Raw genomic sequence first — 21073 nt, 5'->3', positions numbered from 1 at the left:
TGTGCGCACTCATGCAGCAATTTCTAGTCAGCGTAAGCCTATTTAATATGCTACCCTTTCTAAATACCTTCTCAGTCTCAGTGTATTCAGGAAAGGTGCCGTGCAGTCATATGTCTGTTTCAACTGTGTTGATGTCCTTAACCCAGCATCTACACGTTATGTTCCTTTCATATTTTTTTTTACAATATCATCATCGTGCATTTCATTGCGCGAAATTGTTCAGGCACAATTATTCGGTAGTATGGCGCTGACATATACAGTAGTTAGTTTTACTGAATCTACTGTCACTAGCAGATCGTGCGTGCTTCTTTCTCGTCGCAAATGGCGGAAATTCCATTGCAGCTTCCACTTCGGCCCAGCTGCACCCGCTAATCTCGTTGATAACTCATCATATATTGAGGCGGACCGCTGGGCTCCTGCTTTCACCGCTCTTGGAACGCCTGGCACCGCCTCAAAGGTTACTTCTAAAAGTTCAGAGCGCTGTTCGCTAATAGATAATTCCCGGCGTAATTAGCCGAAACGAATTACCAAGTCGCCCGTTTTTTTTCATCTTTCTTTTTCTACAATGAATATAGTGTGCAAGTGCTTGCAAGGTAAGATTTTATTTTCACCAATAAAAGGGAGAAACAGGACATTCTGAGAAGCAAGAAGCAGCTTTAGACAGCCTCGCAGCGTGGGAATTACATTGAGGAATGAATTTCTATTTAAATCTGGCGGCGAAAGGAAGCGTGGTGCGAGACTGAAAGGAGTGCGTGGAAAATATCGCGGGCTTAGCGGCGCCCCACGGCGGATGCAGGCGGCCACTTCAGAGGAACGTCATGACGGCTACGGAAGCGCATTAAGGCGCTGGCCTCCGAGAACTGGTAACGGCCTCGCTAATGCCTTTTCGCAGGCAGTGCAGAAGTCAAAGTCGGCTGCGCATTTTTCTCTCCTTATGACTGAAAGACCATAAAGTAGACTTAGGTGCATTACACGCAGTGGCGTTTTCATGGTTCAAAAGACCAAGTCTTTCGTATTGGCGCTTGTTTCGTGTTTGCTATATGGTCATCATTCACTCATAGAAATTCCTCGGAATGTTCCACTGCGGATTCGAAAATATACGGAATTAGAAAGGTTATAGAAAACGCGCACACTCGCGTTTATTTTTTCTTCCTGCGCGCGCCGCTCAAATAAAATGTGTATTCTCTGCACCAAAGGCGGTCACAGGCGTGAGCACTCACTTAATGTTCAATATTTTTGAGTTCGCCTTCTAATATAGGTCATTTTATTGTTATGTCACTATACCATCTGGGCGTTATGGGTTGAGCGGTAAAAATTACGAGGCAATGTCAGGACCGAAGTTAGTTGAATTTCGTAGATGTGAAGCTTTCATCTATGCCCCTTGGATAATTATTGTGCAGTAACATGTAACGATCGGCACATGTGCCGATTGCTATACTGATGTTATGTTTTGTGAACCAAGGCTTCTACACAACGCGTGTGCGGTTTTTCTGCCGAGCCGATTATACCGCCCACCATTCCCGCGTGCCGCAAAATAAAAAGCAGCTAACAACAGCGGAAAATCATTGCTTGTTGTTAAGTCGGTAAAATGGATCAGTTAAGCCACATTGCCACAACGTGTAGACATGCCGGCTAAAGGCAGGTTGACTCATTGCCGCAGCCTATCCCGCTCTGCATTGCTCTATTCGAGTTCAGGAAACATTTAAGTTACAAAAATCCGATATTCAAAACAAAAGATAACAAATTGAAAGAATATTGATAGAACTTAATGCTCCATAATTTACTCGCAACCAGGGTCTGAGAAATATTATGCCACCTCTCCGACAACATTTATGTCAGTGGTATCATTGTTTCTGCCTTCAATTTAGCCGCGGGCCCTTTTAGCCCGAAAGACATGCCTTACCAGTTTCATTCTAATATATAAATTTACATTTCATGACTAGCGCAAGTGAAATGGGACCATTCGTCGCATGAACATCAGCATAACTTATTTATAAATTTTTGTTAGTAAGCAAATAGTTAGCTGTTAACGTTATCTCTCGTTAATATTCAAGATACCTTCGGGTACGGTGCACCACCGGCTGAACTACAGCTGTGGCTTATTCATGCGCCTACCTCTTCGTACACGTAGTATAGCCTTAAAGGACTACTGACATAAAATTTATAAGTCAGTAATTTCGAATTTCTGTGAACACACAAAAGATATGCAACAGCGAATATATATCAAGATAATATCCATAGTGAGTAGCTTGAAAAATAGTTAAACTCAATTATAAAGTGCTGGCAGACAAGCGCAATGCGCAGCCCCCCACGACATCGACATCAATGGGTTTGTCTCGTAAACGTCTCGGACCCAAACAACAAGAACATTACGTCACAAACTTTTGTTGCAATTTTGCCTACCGTGCACCGAGCATAGACTTGTGCTGGCTGGAAAACGCAAAGCAGCCGTTCCGGCTGTGCCGCCACGTGGGAAAGATGGTTGGTTTCAAGATACCTTCGCCGTAAAATAATCGGTCACGTCTACAACGGCGACTTCTGTTTGTAAAATATAGCCGCCCCTGGACAACGAAGTGAGTACGAAACCGAGGACCTCGAGAACATCGCGCGGCACTTGTAGCACACGTAAATAGAGCAAAACAACTAGCGCACCACGAATCTCGCGCCGACGTTCGCATCAGATTCTTGAGATTCTTGAGTTCCCACCAGACTCTTGCGAGACATCGCATGAAGTAATGTCCCTTTCCTTGCTCCTCCAAATCAAAACTTGCACCGGTCCCTATAAACAAACGCCAAATAATTAGCCGTCGCGTGCTGAAGAAATAAACGAGGTTGCGCGCCGATGTCATTGCATACAACGTTTCTACAACGAAAGCGGCAAGATAAAGCTGTTATTGTCGGTACTCCTTAAGAGGACCTGAAACACGATTTTTCAAATGCAGCAAAATGTCGCTACTGTGAAAGGAAGCAGCCCTGTTCAGTCTACCTCCGGCAGATTTTATCCCCTTTTATTACTTGTTTAATCATTTGTATTGAGCCAAATATTTTACGGAATGCGAAGCATTTCTTCTCTCCACCTTTGTGGCTTTCTCACACTTTTCGTTATTTGTTTCCCGCTTGCTGTAGCTTTTCTGTGGCGACTACAAAAAAAAAGATAATAAACGTAGAAGAGGGCAGCATGCCACTCTTCCAGTTCCATCTGCCTCACGCGTACAATGCAACGACACTATATATAGTTATAGTTGTATATAGTTATAGTTGTCTTTTTTCGATAGTGTGCCGTACTTTAGCCGCTGCCTTCTTTTTCTTTTCTTTTTTCGTGCCTTTCATCGCTCTTCGTAGCTGCTTCTGTGCGTAAGCAACCGCCGAGCCCGTACAAAAAAAATTATTGAGAAGGCATTGAACTCTCGTTGGTCAATGTTGAGTTTTTATTGAGGAATTATTGAGTTTGTTGGAGAATTGTTGGGTTGAGTGTTGAGGACTCTTGTATATTGGCCACTGAAATTTAATTGAAACACCATTGGGTACCTCAATGTTGAATAATTGTTAAGTTACCATTGAAAGTTCATTGTGCTTAGACGGCCCGTTGTGTTCGTTTTGTTGAATGGTTGAGTTACCATTGGTTCTCCGTTGAACTGACGTTGTGATTGTTCTGTTGACCTGTTGTTGAATTATTATTGTCATAGCACTGAAAAGCACATTGTGGCACAGTTGAGATGGCATTGAGATTTCAGAAGTCGTCATTGAAATATGATTGACGTTGCGTTGGGCTAGTGGATTTTTATTCATATATTGAAATTGCTTTGCTGTTCACACTTGCATGCCCCGGTGTCTGTTCATAACTTTCCCAAACACAAACAAAATCAAAGGAGAGACTGATCAACTTGAAGTACCTTTATTTACACTAAAGATGCGTGCACGTGAAACATTATTACAGTACATAAGGCACCACTACATCGAACCTGGAGACATAGGCTAGTACCTACAGCACTCTAGCAGTGTAAATACATCTGAAAAAACCTATACATATGAATTCAATCAAAACGATCATTGTGGTCTTCACTTTCGACTTAAGTTTATGACTAGAAGGCAAAGCGACTCAAAAGGCAGGGCTTAAGCATACCCTTGTAACAACCAACTTTGAACACATGAACACTTGAAGCTGCTCGCGTGTGAATACACAAAATACATCTGAATATGTTACATTAAAATGTTTCGTACACTAACACATCACAGGAAGAGCTACAGCTGACTGTGAGAAGGCAAAATAACAGACTTGAAACAAATGACTTCCCGTAAATATATACAAGCTTTATCACACGTCTTTCACCGCGATTAAAACAACAAAGATGAGAGCTTGCTAGTGAATCAGCCACATATCAACGTGTGTCTCTTGCACGACACCAAGGTGCTTTTGGCGTAGAACACTTTAGCACCTGGGAATTTGCTGCATGCGTAACCTGTGAGAAGGGAACGTGGACAGAAAATGAGATTACGCGGATGAAGAATCTGCCACACAATGCACATAACTACGCACGAAATAGAAGTACACACTATACTGGCAAGTAAAAATTTGCGACTCTGTAAGAGTGCCGTCGAGAAAAGGAAGAAATGGGTTGCTACGGTAAATGTTAACTAAAACACGCACAGCGATGTTTCACAGCGGGGAAAAATATTCCTGGCTCTTTCGCAGAACCAAAGACCACGCGACAGTGCATAGCCGATACCAAGCAGATATGGAATCTTTGGGTAGAAGTCCAGCAGAAGGAAAGACCTAAAGATACGCCGAGAGCGATGCGAGCGTGAGCGTGCCTGTACGAATGCGAACATGTATACCGCTTCCTTAAAGCTAGCCGTTCCAGCGTGGCTCCGATCATCCCGCGCGAGTTGTGTGCAGAACGTCGCGTACACCCCCTTGCGCGTTTCGCGCGGTAGCGTCCGCGCAGTGAGCCAGCTTCATGCACGCGTCATTCTTCACCGCGCAAACGGTACTCGAGTGCGACGCTTAGCTCGAGGCGACAACGCGCCGATTGGTGCTCCTTTCGCTTCTGGAAGCAATGAACATTCGGATCGGTCCAACTCAAAGAGGCAGCAGAGAACGGTGGCATGTTTCGGTTATCGCCTATTGTACTACAGTACGCCTTCAACGGCAACCCGCCGCGCTAGATAAAGATGCTTACTGCGGTAGTTTTGGCGGTGATAGGCGATAAGGTGAGCCCGTCGGCGGCTGTGTTTTTTGCCGACGTCGTCACACCTCTTCACACCGACGTCGTTCATTTGCGCTGTGTATCCGTGTACAGTCACCGCGCGGAAGCTGTGACTAATCGGTTGGCCGTTCTCCGCAAATCCCAAAGAGGCGAAATATATTTCGCGGTGCGCCGCATCATTAGCGGCAACCTAAATCGAGGCGCGCTTAACCGCTACGGCACAAAAGGTGATCACACTAACCGTATGCTATACGATGAACCACTATGGATTTCAAAAAAAAAATAATTCTGATGTCCTACGTGCCAAACCAACAATCTGATTATGAGGCAGGTCGTAGTTGGGGACTCCGTATTAACTTTGACTTCCTGGAAATTTTTACGTGCATACAATGCACAATGCACGAGCGTTTTTGCATTCCGCTCCTTTGGAATGCGGTCGCTGCAGGGATCGTATCCACGACCTCGAGCCCCAAATTGCCACGGCGGCCGCCATAGTTACGAAATGCGTAAGCGTGAAGTGCAACACTGCCTTCAGGTACGAGTGCGGTACAAGCGTAGCACAGCTACACACCTGCTGCACAATTATTTGTCGCGGTTCTCCTAAGCTCGTAGTGCCTGCCTAAAGACCTTGAATGGCAGCGCGCCTCTCACGTATCGGAACGCAATAACAAGCGCTTAGACGGCCCAGGTGAGCCCCCTATAAAGATTACATGGCCACTGTACAAAATTATCACAGCGCAGAGAAGCCAATCCTTATGTTCTAATTGTGTTCTCTCATACAAATTAAGGAAACGGTATTAGACAGGAACAAATGAAGCAATGCAATTTTACGCACATGGGGCGCCGCTGCCTCTTCTCCTACCATTGTATCAAACGAAGTGACGGCGGCAGCGAGAGTTAATATCGCGCGCATTTGCTCCGGGGCATGCGGTTTGCTAGAAGAAAGTGAACGGTGTGCTTAACATCTCACGCTCGTTAATGTCAAAATAGAAAAAGAGGCTACGTGCCCAAGAAAACGAGATTACTTACCTATCTTCAGAAGTGCGGCTGCGACTGTTTCGGGGTGCCTTCTCTCCAACAGGCATCATGACCTCTGCCGCGCAACTGATCAAAACAACCAGGCTCGCACATCAGTAAAAGACCAGTAGCTGGGTGAGCCAACCACTTCAACGGATAAACGTCCCACTTATCGTCGTTAAGAGGAAGCTTTAGCTCGGGTGCTCCTATCTAAATACATGTAAAAGGAGAATTCGTTTTTCTCGGCAACCACTGCACCAAATTTGACGAGGTTTGTTGCACAAACCTAAAATCTAGTGACTGTTGGTTTCGAATTTTTGAGTTAGGTCGTCATTTTTTATTATAAATTGGCAAAAATCGAAAATTTTCACAAAATGAAACTATCAAGTTTAGAACTCCGTAACTCAACCACCAAACATGATAATACAATTTTGTGAATTGCATCTAATAGTACATCTAAAGCGGATAAAATTGATATGTTACACATGAATATAAAAAAAATTTAATCATAGGAAAATACTACTTTTGCAAAACCGTTGTAACCAACATAGCAAATTCATGTATGATGTAAAATGACATATTGAATTTGTCCGCTTTGAATGATCTAATGGATGCCGTTTACAGAACCGCGATATCAGTTCTTGATGCAGAGCTATGAATTTGTAAACTTCGTGCTTCTATTTTTTCGAACGGTCAAATATTTTAAAATCATTTTAAGAAAATTCAAGCCCTAAATCAAAATTTGGCTTCCAACAGTCACTAGAATTTAACTTTCTCTTTAAAATGCAACAGATTTCATCAAAATCTGTCCAGGGGTTATCTCATAAAAACGTTTTTGCGTTTTACATGTATTTGAATAGGCCGCGCCGGAGTTGGGCCCGAGCTAAAGCTTCCTCTTAAGATGCTTGTTAACGTCATCAGATCTCTAATCGCCGGTCGTCACACACCAGCAGGCAGCGTCAGCAGCAGAGCAACTTTTGGAGGCCTTCGTTCCTGTACTCGACGACCTTCACTAGACGTTTTACCGGAAACAATGTTAACAGTTGTCAGCAGCCTCGCCCCTGAATAGAATTTGAATAGGCCGCGCCGGAGTTGGGCCAGAGCTAAAGCTTCCTCTTAAAGCATTTCACTAAAATGTGCGTCTTGATGTCCGAAAAGAAAAACATACTTTCAACAAGGAGCACGAGGCGTGAACCACCGCACAACTGCAACCGAATAACTGAGTCCGAAAGCCGTTCACAGCTTCACTATCGTATTCAGTTATAACAACCTTTCAAACACATTATAACGGCACTTAAAAACCGCTAACTAATTAGCAATAATTTTTTTATCAAATCACCTTTATAAATTTTTAAGAACAACCTAATTTGTAGCGTAAACAATAAATACTACGACCAAAAAATGCGACTACGAAACTAGCGGTAACCGTGTGTACTGTTGCAAAAGTGTGCGCAAAACGAAGCTCGGTTGCCACCGATTGCGCGCACACATACACACCCGAACACTACCGTGACGTTTGTTGCGCCACCTAGAAATAAAAATTACTACTAGTTTTGCTATTTTCACAAGAATAAATCTTCTAAAAGAGTTTGTAATGCCTTTGCAGATTACGAGGTGACAAGTAAGGTATGATAAGAGTCCGTTACCTGTATTTCTTTCATTTCCCTTTGGTGTTCTTAACTGAACACACGAGACCTGCAGGCTTGGGAGATGACGACAGTTCGGCGAGGCTCAAATAAATCGCGTGCCTCTTGCAAGGCGAGAGACGGGAGCAGCCGCAGATACAGCGATTAGCTGTGATACTGTTGCGGCCGTTGCTTAATCTGAAGCTCTTTGAAGTCAATGGTTATAGCGACTGCGCGCTGCGATCTCAAAGCACGTTCGTTCTTTGATCTCTAGTACCACGCACATCGGATAAAAAAACTATATTTGCTTTGCGGACAGAGGGTACGTCGTAGGAAATTCGAAGACCTCACCCGTGTATGTTCGTAGCGTGTGCGCGCTTGCATCATACGGTTCCCACAGCGCGTCCGATGCTCGAAGGTAGCGTCGTCGTCCGTCGGCACCTGTCTTATCGCCGGCCGCGCTGCCGCCGTGTCTACTGTTGGGGAACTCAACGTGCGCGTAGTCACCGTGTTTGCAAGTGAATTTCGCATTCTTCTGCTCCCCGAAGCGTGCTCATTTCGGATCGTACCAATGGTTATGTCATCCAGTGTGTGTTAAAACGACGATGGCATTTGTACAGCGGCGAAGAAATAAATCGTTATGAACTTGGGCGGTCATGAATCTAGTCTAACGTTGCAGTTTTTACGTAGCGAAAATGGCTACGAAAGTGGGGCGGTCCCGGAGATAGGCGCTTCAAAGCGCCAGCTGTAGCGACAGCACCAGGAAGTGGCACGCGGCGCACGCGCCAAGCATTTCAGAGCTTACTGGCTTTCGAATGCGAGGAGTATGCGCGCGCTCGTGGCCTATTGGTTAGAGTACCGGGCTCGACGGCCGACCTTCGATTCCACCCCATCGGTCACACATTATTTTCTTTTAATGAAAGCGAGGCGAAAGAAGAACCTACCTGCCGCAAAGTGACAGGAATGAGGTTGGAACGCATCGCAATAAATGTTTGGAATGTCTTCATATGCGAGTCCTAATTATTGTATACTGGACTCAACTGCTACACAACAGAAAAACAACTAGAAAAATCAACACAACTTACCCACTAAATTGTTTATTGAGAACACTCAACAGTAATATTGTTGTGCAAGGGTTGAGTGAACTCAATTGCTCTTGAAAATTTGTTGAAGAGCGTTGTTTCAACAATTACCCAACAATATATCAATGGTTAATCAACAGTCATTTTTGTACGGGAGTGGTCCTGTTCATGACCAGAACAAGGGCCATGACCAGACAGTGCTTTTTTGTGTGTGTGTGTGCGTGCGTATGTGTGTGTGTGGTTTTTTTTTTGTCTTTTCATCTCTTTATCAGCGATATGTGAAGAAGAAAAGAGAAAGGAAATTTTAGGGAATGTGACAAAAACGGTGTCTGGCTTGTTACCATCCACGAGGGGAACGGAAAGGAAAGGAAAGCTGGAAGATTACACACTAACGCCTCAAGACATTTAAGAACACTGCACTTCCACAGTGATCTTCTTGGTCTTAGCGACGCAAGAATTTTTTTGAATAGTTACATTCCGCACAGCGACAGCAAGCCGGAGAGGAGAATGAGTCAGAAGTCACAGGCACAAACAATGTTCGGACAAATCAACACATAACGAAGTTTAATTCGGGCTGGATTTGGGTTTTGGGCTTTTGCTGTGGTCACCTGCGCACCCATCTCTCACCGCCATCATTCAGGACTTGCATTTTCGCTCCCGCTGCACTTCGCACGCCATAGCAACTGTTGCTTAAGCAGTTAAGCATGCAGCAACTATTAGGGAGTGTTCTTCCTGCCAAAAACACAAATGTGATTCGTGTAGTCACAGTATACTGCTGCGCTTGCCGTAGTGTGTTTTTATGTCTCATTCTGTGTTGGTTATTCAAGATGAAACCTTTTGGAAGGCGAATGATGTTCTAGAGAATATACAGTATATATCACACTATTATATGGCAAAGCGGGAGCGTCGTAGATAAAAAAGAAGCCTAAGCGGCTCTTTATGAAGCAAGATTTATGACCTGCGGCCTATTAAGCGCTACTTTCAATGACAGTCACCCTGCAGAGACAAAAGAAGAACGGGCCTTTTTTCTTCTAGCCCCTACCTTGGATGGTTTCGTTTTTCCTCCGTTTTTCCCCCGTTTTTTACGGTGAGGCCATAGTGCCCTTTTATTACCACGATAGCCCATGTGGCTAACGCCGACCCCAAGTCGCCCTTTGTTGCGTCTCCAACTGTCATGAGAAAGCCAGAACAAGGTTTCCTCAGCTCTGCTTCTCCACTTACCGGAATGCCGTGGTGGGTACTACACGAGTGCAAGATCACACGCGTTAGTCAGTTCTTGCGCTCGGTCCACCATGTCGATATGGTTTTAGTTCGAAACAGCCGACGTGAAGACTAAAACAGAACAAAAAAAGCTAATAATTATGAGATCGCAGCCTACAGGTTTCTGGCGCAACGCGCGTGTGAAGCTTTTCATCCAAACACCCCTCTACATTGGATCCACGGTGGTAGCTCAGTGGTTAGAGTGTTCTGCTGCCACGCACGAGATAGCGGGTTTGGTTCGCCTTAGCGGTGGCCACATTCAGATCCAGGGAATGCAAAAATGCTCGCGTACTTAGATATAAGAGCGCGTTAAAGAACACTGGACGGATGAAATAAATCCGGCGCCCCCCAGTATTCACGACTTCGCTCCTAACCCGTGTGCTGCTTTCGAGCTTTGCAATCTATAATTTGATTTCATTTTATTTCGCGCCTACTTTCATAAGAAGCCGCGGTATAATGCTCGGATGAAGCCGCGACCGAAATGGTTGACTCAGCGCACGAACAGATAAGTTGGCGTAGCGAAGCACCCTCTGGTTAAGTAAAAAAAAAAAAAGGCTTGAATAGAGGATGCGTCGGGATTCGTGCATTGACAACACACGTGGCACCAGCAGGCTCATCATCGAGTCCTGACGCTAGATGACGCTTTTTGCCTTATAAAGCCTTATAATGCCTATAGTGCCTTATAAAGAGTCACTAAAGTGAAACATTGAATCAGATGTAAACTCATGAAGTATTCCTTCGAAACTATAGTTTCGTTAATTTCGCGGTAATATGCGTATTATCGGAAGAGAAAATGGGGGGAAATGTTTCTTTTTTTGCTATACTTTGCGCCATAACCCCAGTGCCATTCGGTCAACGTAGCGTCACTGATTTTAAAGAAGTTTCTCGTGTTTGGTCTTTTGTGGCGCAGGAAATGTCCTCAAAATTTGCCAAGCCTTTGGCTCTTGTAGGACGCAATGTGTAGTAAACCTTTGCCAATAAAATATTAACCAGGCCCGAGCAGACGTCAATCCATGACGTCATGGCGAGCGGGAACTTCAACTCAGCTTTGCCACCTGCGCTTTTTCTGGCTCACCAAGCCTTTTTTCAATGTAGACGGGCAATGTGCTATTACAGCTTAAATATGACTTTCTCGTTTGTGTCCAGCTTCAATGAACTTGAGCCTGGAACAAGCGTGGCACTTGTCGCTGTAGAATTACATGAATCCAACTGGGGCGAGTTAAGCTTTAAATATGCTCTTATATGTAATACAATTATATGAATAAAATAAAGAACGGCGATCTGCTTTATCATCATCAACAACAACAACAAAAAGAACGCTGTACAAATAATTTCAACGGTAAAGGAGCGGACCGCTCACAAGACCGCTCCCTTTGTTCGGGAACGCCCTGAAGAAGGGAAAAAAACATTACGATCCGGCCCCACTGTCACTGCCGTTTATTGTATACATTCGGCTTTTGTTTGGCTGCGTACCCGCCATGGTGTCTGAAGAGCAATTTGCTGTCTCAGTGAGGCACGATACACAAAACACGGCCGCTGCGGCCGCCTCATGCGATGAGGCCAACATGAAAATCTGTCCGCGAATGGTTTCGTTTCCCAAATTGCAGCATACATCTCAAGACAATCACGGCCGTGTTTCTCCTATTTTATCTATTTTAGTTAGACCTCGTAAGCCCCCTTCCCCCGCTCCCCAACAGTTTTCAAAAACTAAATACCTTATAGCTCTTTTTTTATGTTTTTCCCTTGCCTACATTACTTTCTTTCTTCGTATTTTCCGAGTGATTTTCATACATTGAGGTCTCAGATAGCGTTCCATGCCTCGCTTTCATTTCTTCAGGGGTCATTTTTGCGCACTACTTACTCTCTTACTCACTGTAATAATATGCGAGAGAAACCAATGCGATTAAAGTACCGCTCTTCGTGTGTACTACAGTAACTAAATAAATATTGAGACGAGTTCTGCAAGCCTCATTATTATGTGCACGCAGAGTGCTCACGGCTTTGCTGCGTGCCAAAAGGAGAACTCGGTAATGGTTTGCTGGAATGGGGCGTTTGCTGTCCGAATGAATGTGCCTTTCGCTCTTCCCAAGTGAGGCACGCCATTGCGCGTGCTCCCGACAATCAGAGGCGCGTGCACGACGGTTGCAGCAGCCCTTGAGGAGAGCGATCCAAGCTCCACAAGAGCACAGCTTGTGCAGTCACTTGAACACATACATATTACACATTCGCATTACAAAGAAAGTTGGATGACGAAAAAAACTTGCAATGTGCTAAGCAGCGACCACATGCGTCCTTGCTCTGAGTGAATCCTATGCAAGTTGGTGTGGTGAGAACCGCACTCCACAAAGGCGAGATGAGGGGATGGTTGGCTGCGGGCAGGACTAGCCTTCAAAGGGCTGGCGGCAAGTGCTCCACCGTAGCGCCAATTTTTCATGCAGCAGCCGAGGAAAAACTTCAGTATATATATGGGGGCGAACGCGGAGGCGCATCGTGAATTAACGACGCTATCGGAAAAAAAAGATGACCAAGAAAAACAGGAACACAAGTCACAGTAAATCCCTTGCGTTCTCCGCTGGTAGCACTATGTCGTTCGCATACATCAGCCCAGGGACGCCTCTGTTGCACCATTCGGCCATTACGGATGTAAGATAAGTCACAACCTAATTCACTGTATTCCAGTCATTATTCTATGCCCTTAACATAAAGCGTGAACAACAATAGAGATAGAGGACGAAATATGAAGGAAAGCGCCACCATGCGCTTACAATCACTAAGAATCACGTACGCGTAGAATCGCTGGTATCACTGAAAAACATCAAGAGGGGCCGAGACAGCAGATCCTTCCTGAAGGAGTAGTGACCCTGTGGGGGAGTTGTGTCGCCCAAGGTAGCGTGCGGTGCCGCCGTATACTTCAGTCCATTAAAGGCAGCCCTACACTCCTCAGCCAAAGGTAATTTAAAAACATGTTTCACGCTAACGCAGACTTCCCCGCCAACGCACTAGCTTGAGTTGACTCATGTACTGATGCGATACAGCACGGCGGCCTAATGATTCCTTTGGTCACGCAGGGCTTTTGGGTGTCAGAGAGAAGATGGACCAGGAGTCATGATAAGGGAGTGCTGACGCCGAATTGCAAGCTCGAGATCCTTACGTTTTCAAATTGCTGCGTGTCCATAGGTATATCTGTAATCTAGTATTGATGGCGAATGTGGAGTGCATAATTTAACAGTAGCTAAAAGGCTATTCCGACGGCTGACTTTGAAGTGCTGCACTTTGCGACACTGATATATACGTGACGCTTTCCATGGCGCCTATAGGCTCTTTTTGAAGTTCCATGAGTACTGTTGAATTTACGAACCGAGATTCTCATGCGGAACACGACCGGGCAAGAGTCTACTTCTCTGCCGGACTGCTTGTTTACGGCCACTCGCTCTCCCGTGTGCGCAGTCAAGCATAAATCATGGGGTTACGGCTGAAAGCAGGCCGTCATGACGGGCATCGCTTTGTGTGTATACAAAGGGGCACCGTAACAGTCATATTAACTCGTTTTACCGCGTATGGTCTTAACGACATGGTGCGTCGAGAACTTGAGCTTGTTGGTGCGGTTTCACGGGACGCGAAAACATAGCGAAAAATGGAACATAAAATTAACACAGCACCTGTCCTGTCCGCTCTTTCATGACCCATTTATCGCGTTGTTTTTCCGTCCGCAAGGAATGGACGCTTGGCACATGCGGCCATATTTGCGTATGTTATTCTGTGACGACCTTGTTACCAGCAAAGCCTATATAGTGCTCCCCACCGAAACGACGTGTGGGGCACGGAAAGATAATATAAGCGTGTCGTGGCAGGAGCACGCTTCGGAGACTATTCGGATAACTTGCCATTGAAGGGGTCTACGCACATCTTGTCACATCCCCCTTCGTCGTTAATTGCAATGCTGTGCCGACTCGCTGCTTCTCGGTGGATCGAATATGAGATGCTTTGCTCTATTCATGGCAACGGCGACTCCCACTTGCAGAAAATAATCGGACCTACTTGACGGCGGAGATGAAAACAGCTGCGCTTCAGGAGGCAGCGACATGGTGGGGTACATGCGTGCCTAGAACACGAACTCGGCAAGTGGCGACCGAACTGGTGCTTTTCTTCGCGTGAGTGGTTTCTGTGCCCACGAGATGAGTGGCGGTCGCCGCGTTTTGGCGCCCAGCTAGCTACGTGAGTCATGGCGTCATATGTACCCATGAGACCGTCCTTTTTGCAGACAATAAGAAGGATCTGTAGTAGGTTGGTGGATATTTGGGGAGGTTAACCAGGCTATTTTGGCTTGCGATGGTGTTCGGAAAAATCCAGGGCTTTGGTATTAAAATGACGAACGCAATACGATTATGGTTCAGTGCACAGAATTGTCACGCGGCGTTGTTTTTTAGGACAATGACGAGAGCGAGAGCGCTAGTGAAAAAGGCCAATAGCCGCAGTTCCTTTTCAAAGCATCGTCAGTACATAGGTACTCTGTACTACATTTCTGCAATGTTGCAGCTCGCTACGTCAGTTACGTTGTCTGCTGTGATTGTTTGAAACTCTAACACATGTGCATGACACAGTGTGATAGAGTGACAGGACGCGATAACCAGTGAACGAACAATTAGCTTTTATAACCGCAAAAAAGTACACATGTAAAATGAACATAATGTATTAGCACTGCAAGGAGCGACAGACATACTGTATAGCATTGGTTGGAGAAGCTGTAAAAGCCGGCTGTACAGGAGTGAGTCGTCGAGACGAAAATGGAGTGATTGAATTTCTTTAGAAAATAACAGCGCCAATGTAATTCTGGTGTACAGAAAGACAGAAACTGAGTTGCTTCTTTGTGTAGCCGACTACTGCCTTCGTGGTGTTTCGCTGTTTTTTTTTTCTTGCAAACATGTTTCCACGGCGAGTATCCCAACGCAACAAATGCTCGCTAACTGATAAACAGTTATCACTTAGCGAGCATTATCACGTTGATCCTATCATGAGAGAGTTACAAGCCCTTTTTGACGGTGCCTTTGATGGACACACACTTTTATAAATAAATCTGAAGGGCATAATAATATAAGACTTATCAATCAAAGCTTTGACGATGTCTGCAAATCTTGGCAATCTCTTTGCCTCCCTGTATGTCAAAGACGAAACTTCGAATGGGCATGTTGTGTAACATGATGGAAAATCCACGCAATGCTTTCCTTTTACTCGGCTTTCTCTTTGTAGGCCCTTCAAGTGGTAATTGATTTGGCGTGTATATTTCTATAAAGCTGTTGAATTAGTTCCACGACTGTGAGAAAGAAGCCAAGATGAAGAAATATTCTGCCATTAGCACTGCGTTGTGATTTTTTTCTTGCGCCTTAAAGTGCATTGGATCTGAAATCTAGGTGGCGTAACGCAATGAAATATGGATGAAGATGAAGAAATATTCTGCCATTAGCACTCCGTTGTGATTTTTTTCTTGCGCCTTAAAGTGCATTGGATCTGAATTCTAGGCGGCGTAACGCAATAGAAGGAGTATTTTTTGTTTATTACGACACAACTCAGAAGTTGACAGTAATGTAGATAGTGTCTTAAATTAAATTACTATATAGAATGGAAAAACTCATTTTAAACATTTAAAGCGGCTAATTCAAATCGAAAGCAGCGAGAGCAGCCGAATACGGGCGTACTTCACTCCGAAACATCTAACACAGATGCATTTACGGCGAATGCGTAATAGTCGAAAAACAAATGGTCTAAGCTTTGTTGTCCTCTGTGTTAATAAATATTTTCTTATATACAATCGTTCCATTACTGCTAGTGCGAGGATGCGTCTCATTAATTCATAAATGCTAGCCTTTACTTGTAAATTAAAGCGTCCGCCGAGAACTTTGTGGCGTTCTGTGATTTTGAATTCCGAACACGCACTCGCCATGAATTATACGCAATAGTAATTGTACATACGCGATCGACTCGGTAATGTTACACCAACTTTACTAAAGTAGGTGGCACGTCTAAGTTTGGTAGGCGTATTAACACAAAAAGTGTTCACGGATGACCAAGCTCGTCACGCCAGCTTCTGCAGTACACTTCATGATGTATGATACGATTATTTCTTTCGCTAGAGGGCGTATGATTCATATCATCTATGGCACGGAATGGCCATTACTAAGGACAATCAAGTAGAGAGAAGGCATTATGCTTAAAACAGAATTGTGGCAAAAATATTAGATTATAAAAGGACTGCTTGCACAAAATATTATCACTTGTGCAAGAAGAACCTGAGCTTTTACTAAAATTCGAAGTTATACCTTCCTTCGCTAGATTAATTTGTTGCTGGGTATTTTTCAAATCTCACTTGATGACAGAATGCTTTACTGTTGTTGTGTTGGAGACGCTTATTCTTCTGTTTGCCCGCCTTCTCCACAGGGTTTGTTATCTGATGTGGTATGAAATATTCCCTGATAGATGAAGACCAAAGTGTTACAAATACATCAGTTGACATATCAACGGAAAAGAAAAAAAGCAATGCATTCGGGTTTTTTGGGGCATGTAATAATAACAAGCAAAGGTATCCCATCAGTCTTTCGGTTACATACGAGTATAAACAAGAGATAAATTCCTAGGATGTTTACATATCCGCTTGAGTAATTTTTGTTTAGTATTAAACGACGATTCCTAAAATGCCTCACATCTTCTGTTATGCGTATATTGTAATCAAAGTTTCGTGTTCATATATTATGAAGGCGGCTTTGAAACCGGGGCATGTGCCCGTTTGCAACTTAAAAATATCAAGTTTTGAATGCTGTGTATCGGTGGTATCGTCAACTTTGGGAAATGCCTGGGCAATATAGGAGAGATTATACTATCCTTAGATGATTAGGAATACGTGTTTAGCCAAGGTAAGCAACAAAATTTTTGGTCATCGGTCCTCGCGAACTTTCCTTAGACCCATTTGCACGAAGTCACCGTTGACCGAGATGGTCGGCTTCGCTTGGCAATGCTCGCGGCTTCGCTCTTGGTAATGTGCGTTTTAAATTCCCGCGATACCTTTCTCTCCTGATGGTATATAATTTACTAATGAACTTTATTCCAGGTTTACGTTTTCTTTCAATCATGGTGTAATCATAGAAGAAACTTTACAGCTGTCGGGCCACTACACAAGAATTTAACACGGTACATAGCACCGACGTAGCCCTTGCACACTTTAAGCTTGCAGGAAGACTCACAATCCTACCACTTCGAAGTAGTAGCATTTACGTACACAACCTACTTTCTGTGACACGCTTCCTAGGAATCACGTGTTTGCGCTCAAGAGCTCACAACCTTCTACGTGCGCACTGAACGAAATGCACAGTAACGTTCGCGTGTTCTGTTGTCTACATGAAGCGCATGCCATTTTCGATGCACGATTTTTGTTTCTTTTTTCTATTCGCAGCGCTGAGGACGGCGCATTGACGGCGGCGTTGTCGTCACCAAAGACATTGTAAGCTTCCACACTTCCACTGCATGGTGCTCGATGTTTTCCTACGCATGCAGCCAAACGCGGACACGCTGCGCAATGTTCAACCTGCGCGTTTGACCTTATGACCCTCATGAAACAATCCGAGTTTAGATTCACTCATTCATACGCACGAATTTCTTGTCGTATTAACTCAGAAAAAGAACAGGGTAAAAAAAAAATTGAATGCGAAGAACAGCTATGACCTAAGATATCGGCCGATCGCGATCGATCATTTGGTGACTGCCAAGCATTCGCGCTGATTGCTGACGGATACTACGGGCAATCTGAAACGAAGGACGTGCAAAACGTAAAAATAAAATTTAGGCTAAACTTTTTTGTAAAAACAAGTGGGTCAGCGCGTCAGGGCGTCTATGGGAAAATTTTCAAGTTCGTGAGGCAATTAAGCGTGACGCACAATATTAACCGAGCTGCGGAAGACAAAGCCACATTTCAGAAGAGGGAAAACAACTTCAGAATTGCCCCTCTTCGTTGGCGAATGATAATTTCGAGCAGAAACTTGGCAGATGTTTAGCTGAATCGCCGTGCGAGCCAATTCGGAGGTTGAAAAATTGCTTCACAATATTGGAGATATTCATTTAAGCGCATTTTTTGGACAGTGTGCACTGAGTGACGGCTGTGGTGAAGGAGGAGATGTTGTTTAATAAGGGAAGATAAATGGGAAAGCAGGCTACATTAGCGCCGGCTTTTCCAGAATACAAATCATTAGTTATAGAGGTACATTCAGAGAAGCACAGTTAGCTAGACGCTAAGTTAGAGGCAAAAAAATGAACAGTATAAAACTTGCGTGCCATTGCACTATATTCAGGGCTAACGGCTCAAAACACGTTTCATCCATCACAGAATATTTACTGCCGCAAAATAGGACACGCATGAAACTCTATCATTATTAGAAGCCGCCGATTTTTTCTATGCGATTGAGTGAGAACCACCAGCATAATTAGATAAAACGTTCCTGCTGTCTACGTGCCTGACGGCGCCGCGTTTTCTGTGGTCCCATGAGATGCCATCGTTTAACTGAGGGAGATAAGAATGACCGTTCTGAAATCTTCGCTGTCTCTATGCGACGTCAGGACACGCCAGAAAATACTGTGAAACTATAACGCACCGACGGCACGCTCGTACTACCTATATTAACTGATGCAGGATGTGTTTCCTGACTTGTCACTGATTGGAAAATTGCAGGACACTTGTTGTTCGCCTGAAAAGTTGGGCTCAACTTCCAAGACATGTGAGTTCTAAGGGAGCTCCGAGGCTCTGTGCCATGATTGCTGCGGCGTAGAAAATTTTCATTATCTTGCAGGATGCAGTAAAATAGCACTTCGCATGGAGCTCTTGCTGCCCACCTCGATTAACCTGCCTTGCACTTTGGCACTTGAGTGTAAACATTATTCGACATGACTATTTCAACATTGAATATGAGCTCCTGCTGAAATTCGGAAACAACGAAACCATATTTCTCATCTTCACGATAGTCAACTAATATTTTGTCACCCAGGCCCGCCACATGCAAGCGATATTGCGCAGAATAACTGCCAATTACCTCGCATAGCAATTACGACAGGCGAGGCCGACTTTTGAAGCGAGTGGTAAGATTGAATCCACAAGATAGGGAAGCCAATGCGAGTGACGATGTGGACTTCTTGGTTGTTCATCTTCTTGGACTTCTTGGTTGTTCAGAGAAGGCACAGGGACAAGAGAAGGCACATAGAAACACACTCGCTGCGCGACTTTCAACAACACCCTTTATTTTTCAAAACGGAGCCATACTATATACTTGTCGGGTATCGTAAATGGTACGTGGCAGCAGCCAGTTCTATACAAAAGAGGGAAAATATGAAAGAAAGCCACGCAGAAACAGCATTACTAAACGCAATTGCTCTGTATTACTATGTGCCTTCTTTGCCCTGGGCCTTCTCTGTGCTCCAGCTCGCTCATTTCAGTATGACAAAATAGTGCTAGGAGAGATTCCGTTAATTCCAAAGTGACGCCGTAAATTCCTTAAATGTGCAGTATGAAAGCGCTACGAGTGGCAAATTCTGTAAGGACGATTGTGTTATGTTAATTTGAAACTGCGTTCTCCATGGGCGGTATAACGTAAAGCTAGTCCAAACTTTCCCAATTCTGCAATCAGCCCTCCGCGATTGCTCAAAAACTATTTTAGACCCCCCCCCCCCCCTTAGCCTGTCTGTCATGCGACGTCAGGAAAACCGGGAGAGCTCCCCATCTGACATGACGTGTACATACAGATTAAGCAGGATTAAATCGAGAAAAATAAAAATAATTTTTTCTGGTTCTATACCTTTTCGCCATTCATCCTCTGCTATTGGTCAAAAGGTTTCAGGCAGCACCTACTTCATCTGTCTGTCACTCGACGCAAAAAACCGCGAAAACTCAATGCGGGAAAGTGACGTACAGGCGTTAATTATTATGCCGAACAAAACTGGATTTTTTTCTGAATAGCTTGAAACTGCCCCTTTCCGAAAATAATAGAAGATTGCTGCCGCTGATCGCTTAGTCACTGGCTACTGGCACCAGCCGGAGAGAATGGGTTTATCTGCGTGTAACAAAACTTCTTGCGTGGCCGTGTAACGTTATCGAGCCCTTTCGGTACGCATACGACATCGCTCTGCCAGCTCTTCTTTGCTGAGGGTCCGTTTTAGCGGAATTTTTAACGGTCCGTCGCAAGCCACCGCGATTTTATACAAGCCACTGCAAGCTAAGTAGGGGAAAGCAGACCAATCGCAGACGCCAGCACCTTCCTCTTCATCCGGTTATCTTTCTTCAGTGCCCTGGCTCGGCCCCACCAAACCCTCTCCACTTCAGCGTGCTCCTCGCCTTTTGTCAGCCAATTAGAAAAAAAAGGATCGATGTAGGCACTGTTATTCGTTTTGAAAGCAAATAAAAGTGACCTCCTATATATAAACGAGGGGAGCGTTTGATTGGTCTCTTGACAGCCCAGCGGGTCACCGCCCGATGCTTGCGTCGGCGGTTACGCAAATTTGACGTCAAGAGATTGGAGTAAAAACATATTGGAGTAGTTTTAAGTTATAGGGCCCCATATTTCGCTTCTGTAAAGGGCAGGTTTCTATGTACTTTCATCCAACTGTGAAATTGGATGAAAAAGTTAGTTAATTACTGCAGGATAGTAGATTGCAATCAACGGCTGGTTCAAACTTCTGCTTTAATATTCACAAGCAAGAAATAAAGAAGCGACAATGCAAGTAAATAAATTCAAGTTATACAGGGTCTTCATAAATTACACTTACACCTAACTGATTTAACAAAAAAAGTCGCAGTTTCGCCCGAAAGGCGAAGCGTCGATTGCGATAACAAATTCGTAGACAGCTATGCGAA

The 21073-nt window shown here is 44.5% G+C and overlaps 1 protein-coding gene and 1 long non-coding RNA gene across 2 annotated transcripts in view; one reads left to right on the top strand and one right to left on the bottom strand.

The window, feature by feature from the left end:
• Positions 1-21073, top strand: part of LOC142578297 (phosrestin-2-like) — a gene marked incomplete at its 5' end in the record, with an annotated part of 803118 nt that overhangs the window by 333530 nt on the left and 448515 nt on the right. The window contains one exon of the mRNA XM_075687727.1: positions 17633-17680. Within this exon, the coding sequence (XP_075543842.1) occupies positions 17633-17680 (48 nt within the window). The remainder of the gene's footprint in view (positions 1-17632; positions 17681-21073) is intronic.
• Positions 3880-6397, bottom strand: LOC142571638 (uncharacterized). The gene is made up of 3 exons (XR_012825917.1): positions 6237-6397; positions 6043-6142; positions 3880-4460 (listed from the first exon to the last, which is right to left on the bottom strand). It is a non-coding gene; the product is annotated as an uncharacterized LOC142571638 (long non-coding RNA).

The sequence above is a fragment of the Dermacentor variabilis genome, chromosome 1 (assembly GCF_050947875.1).
Source record: "Dermacentor variabilis isolate Ectoservices chromosome 1, ASM5094787v1, whole genome shotgun sequence".
Taxonomy (NCBI): domain Eukaryota; kingdom Metazoa; phylum Arthropoda; class Arachnida; order Ixodida; family Ixodidae; genus Dermacentor; species Dermacentor variabilis.
The sequence above is the reverse complement of the archived record's forward strand: the minus strand, read 5'-3'. Positions and strand labels throughout refer to the sequence as shown.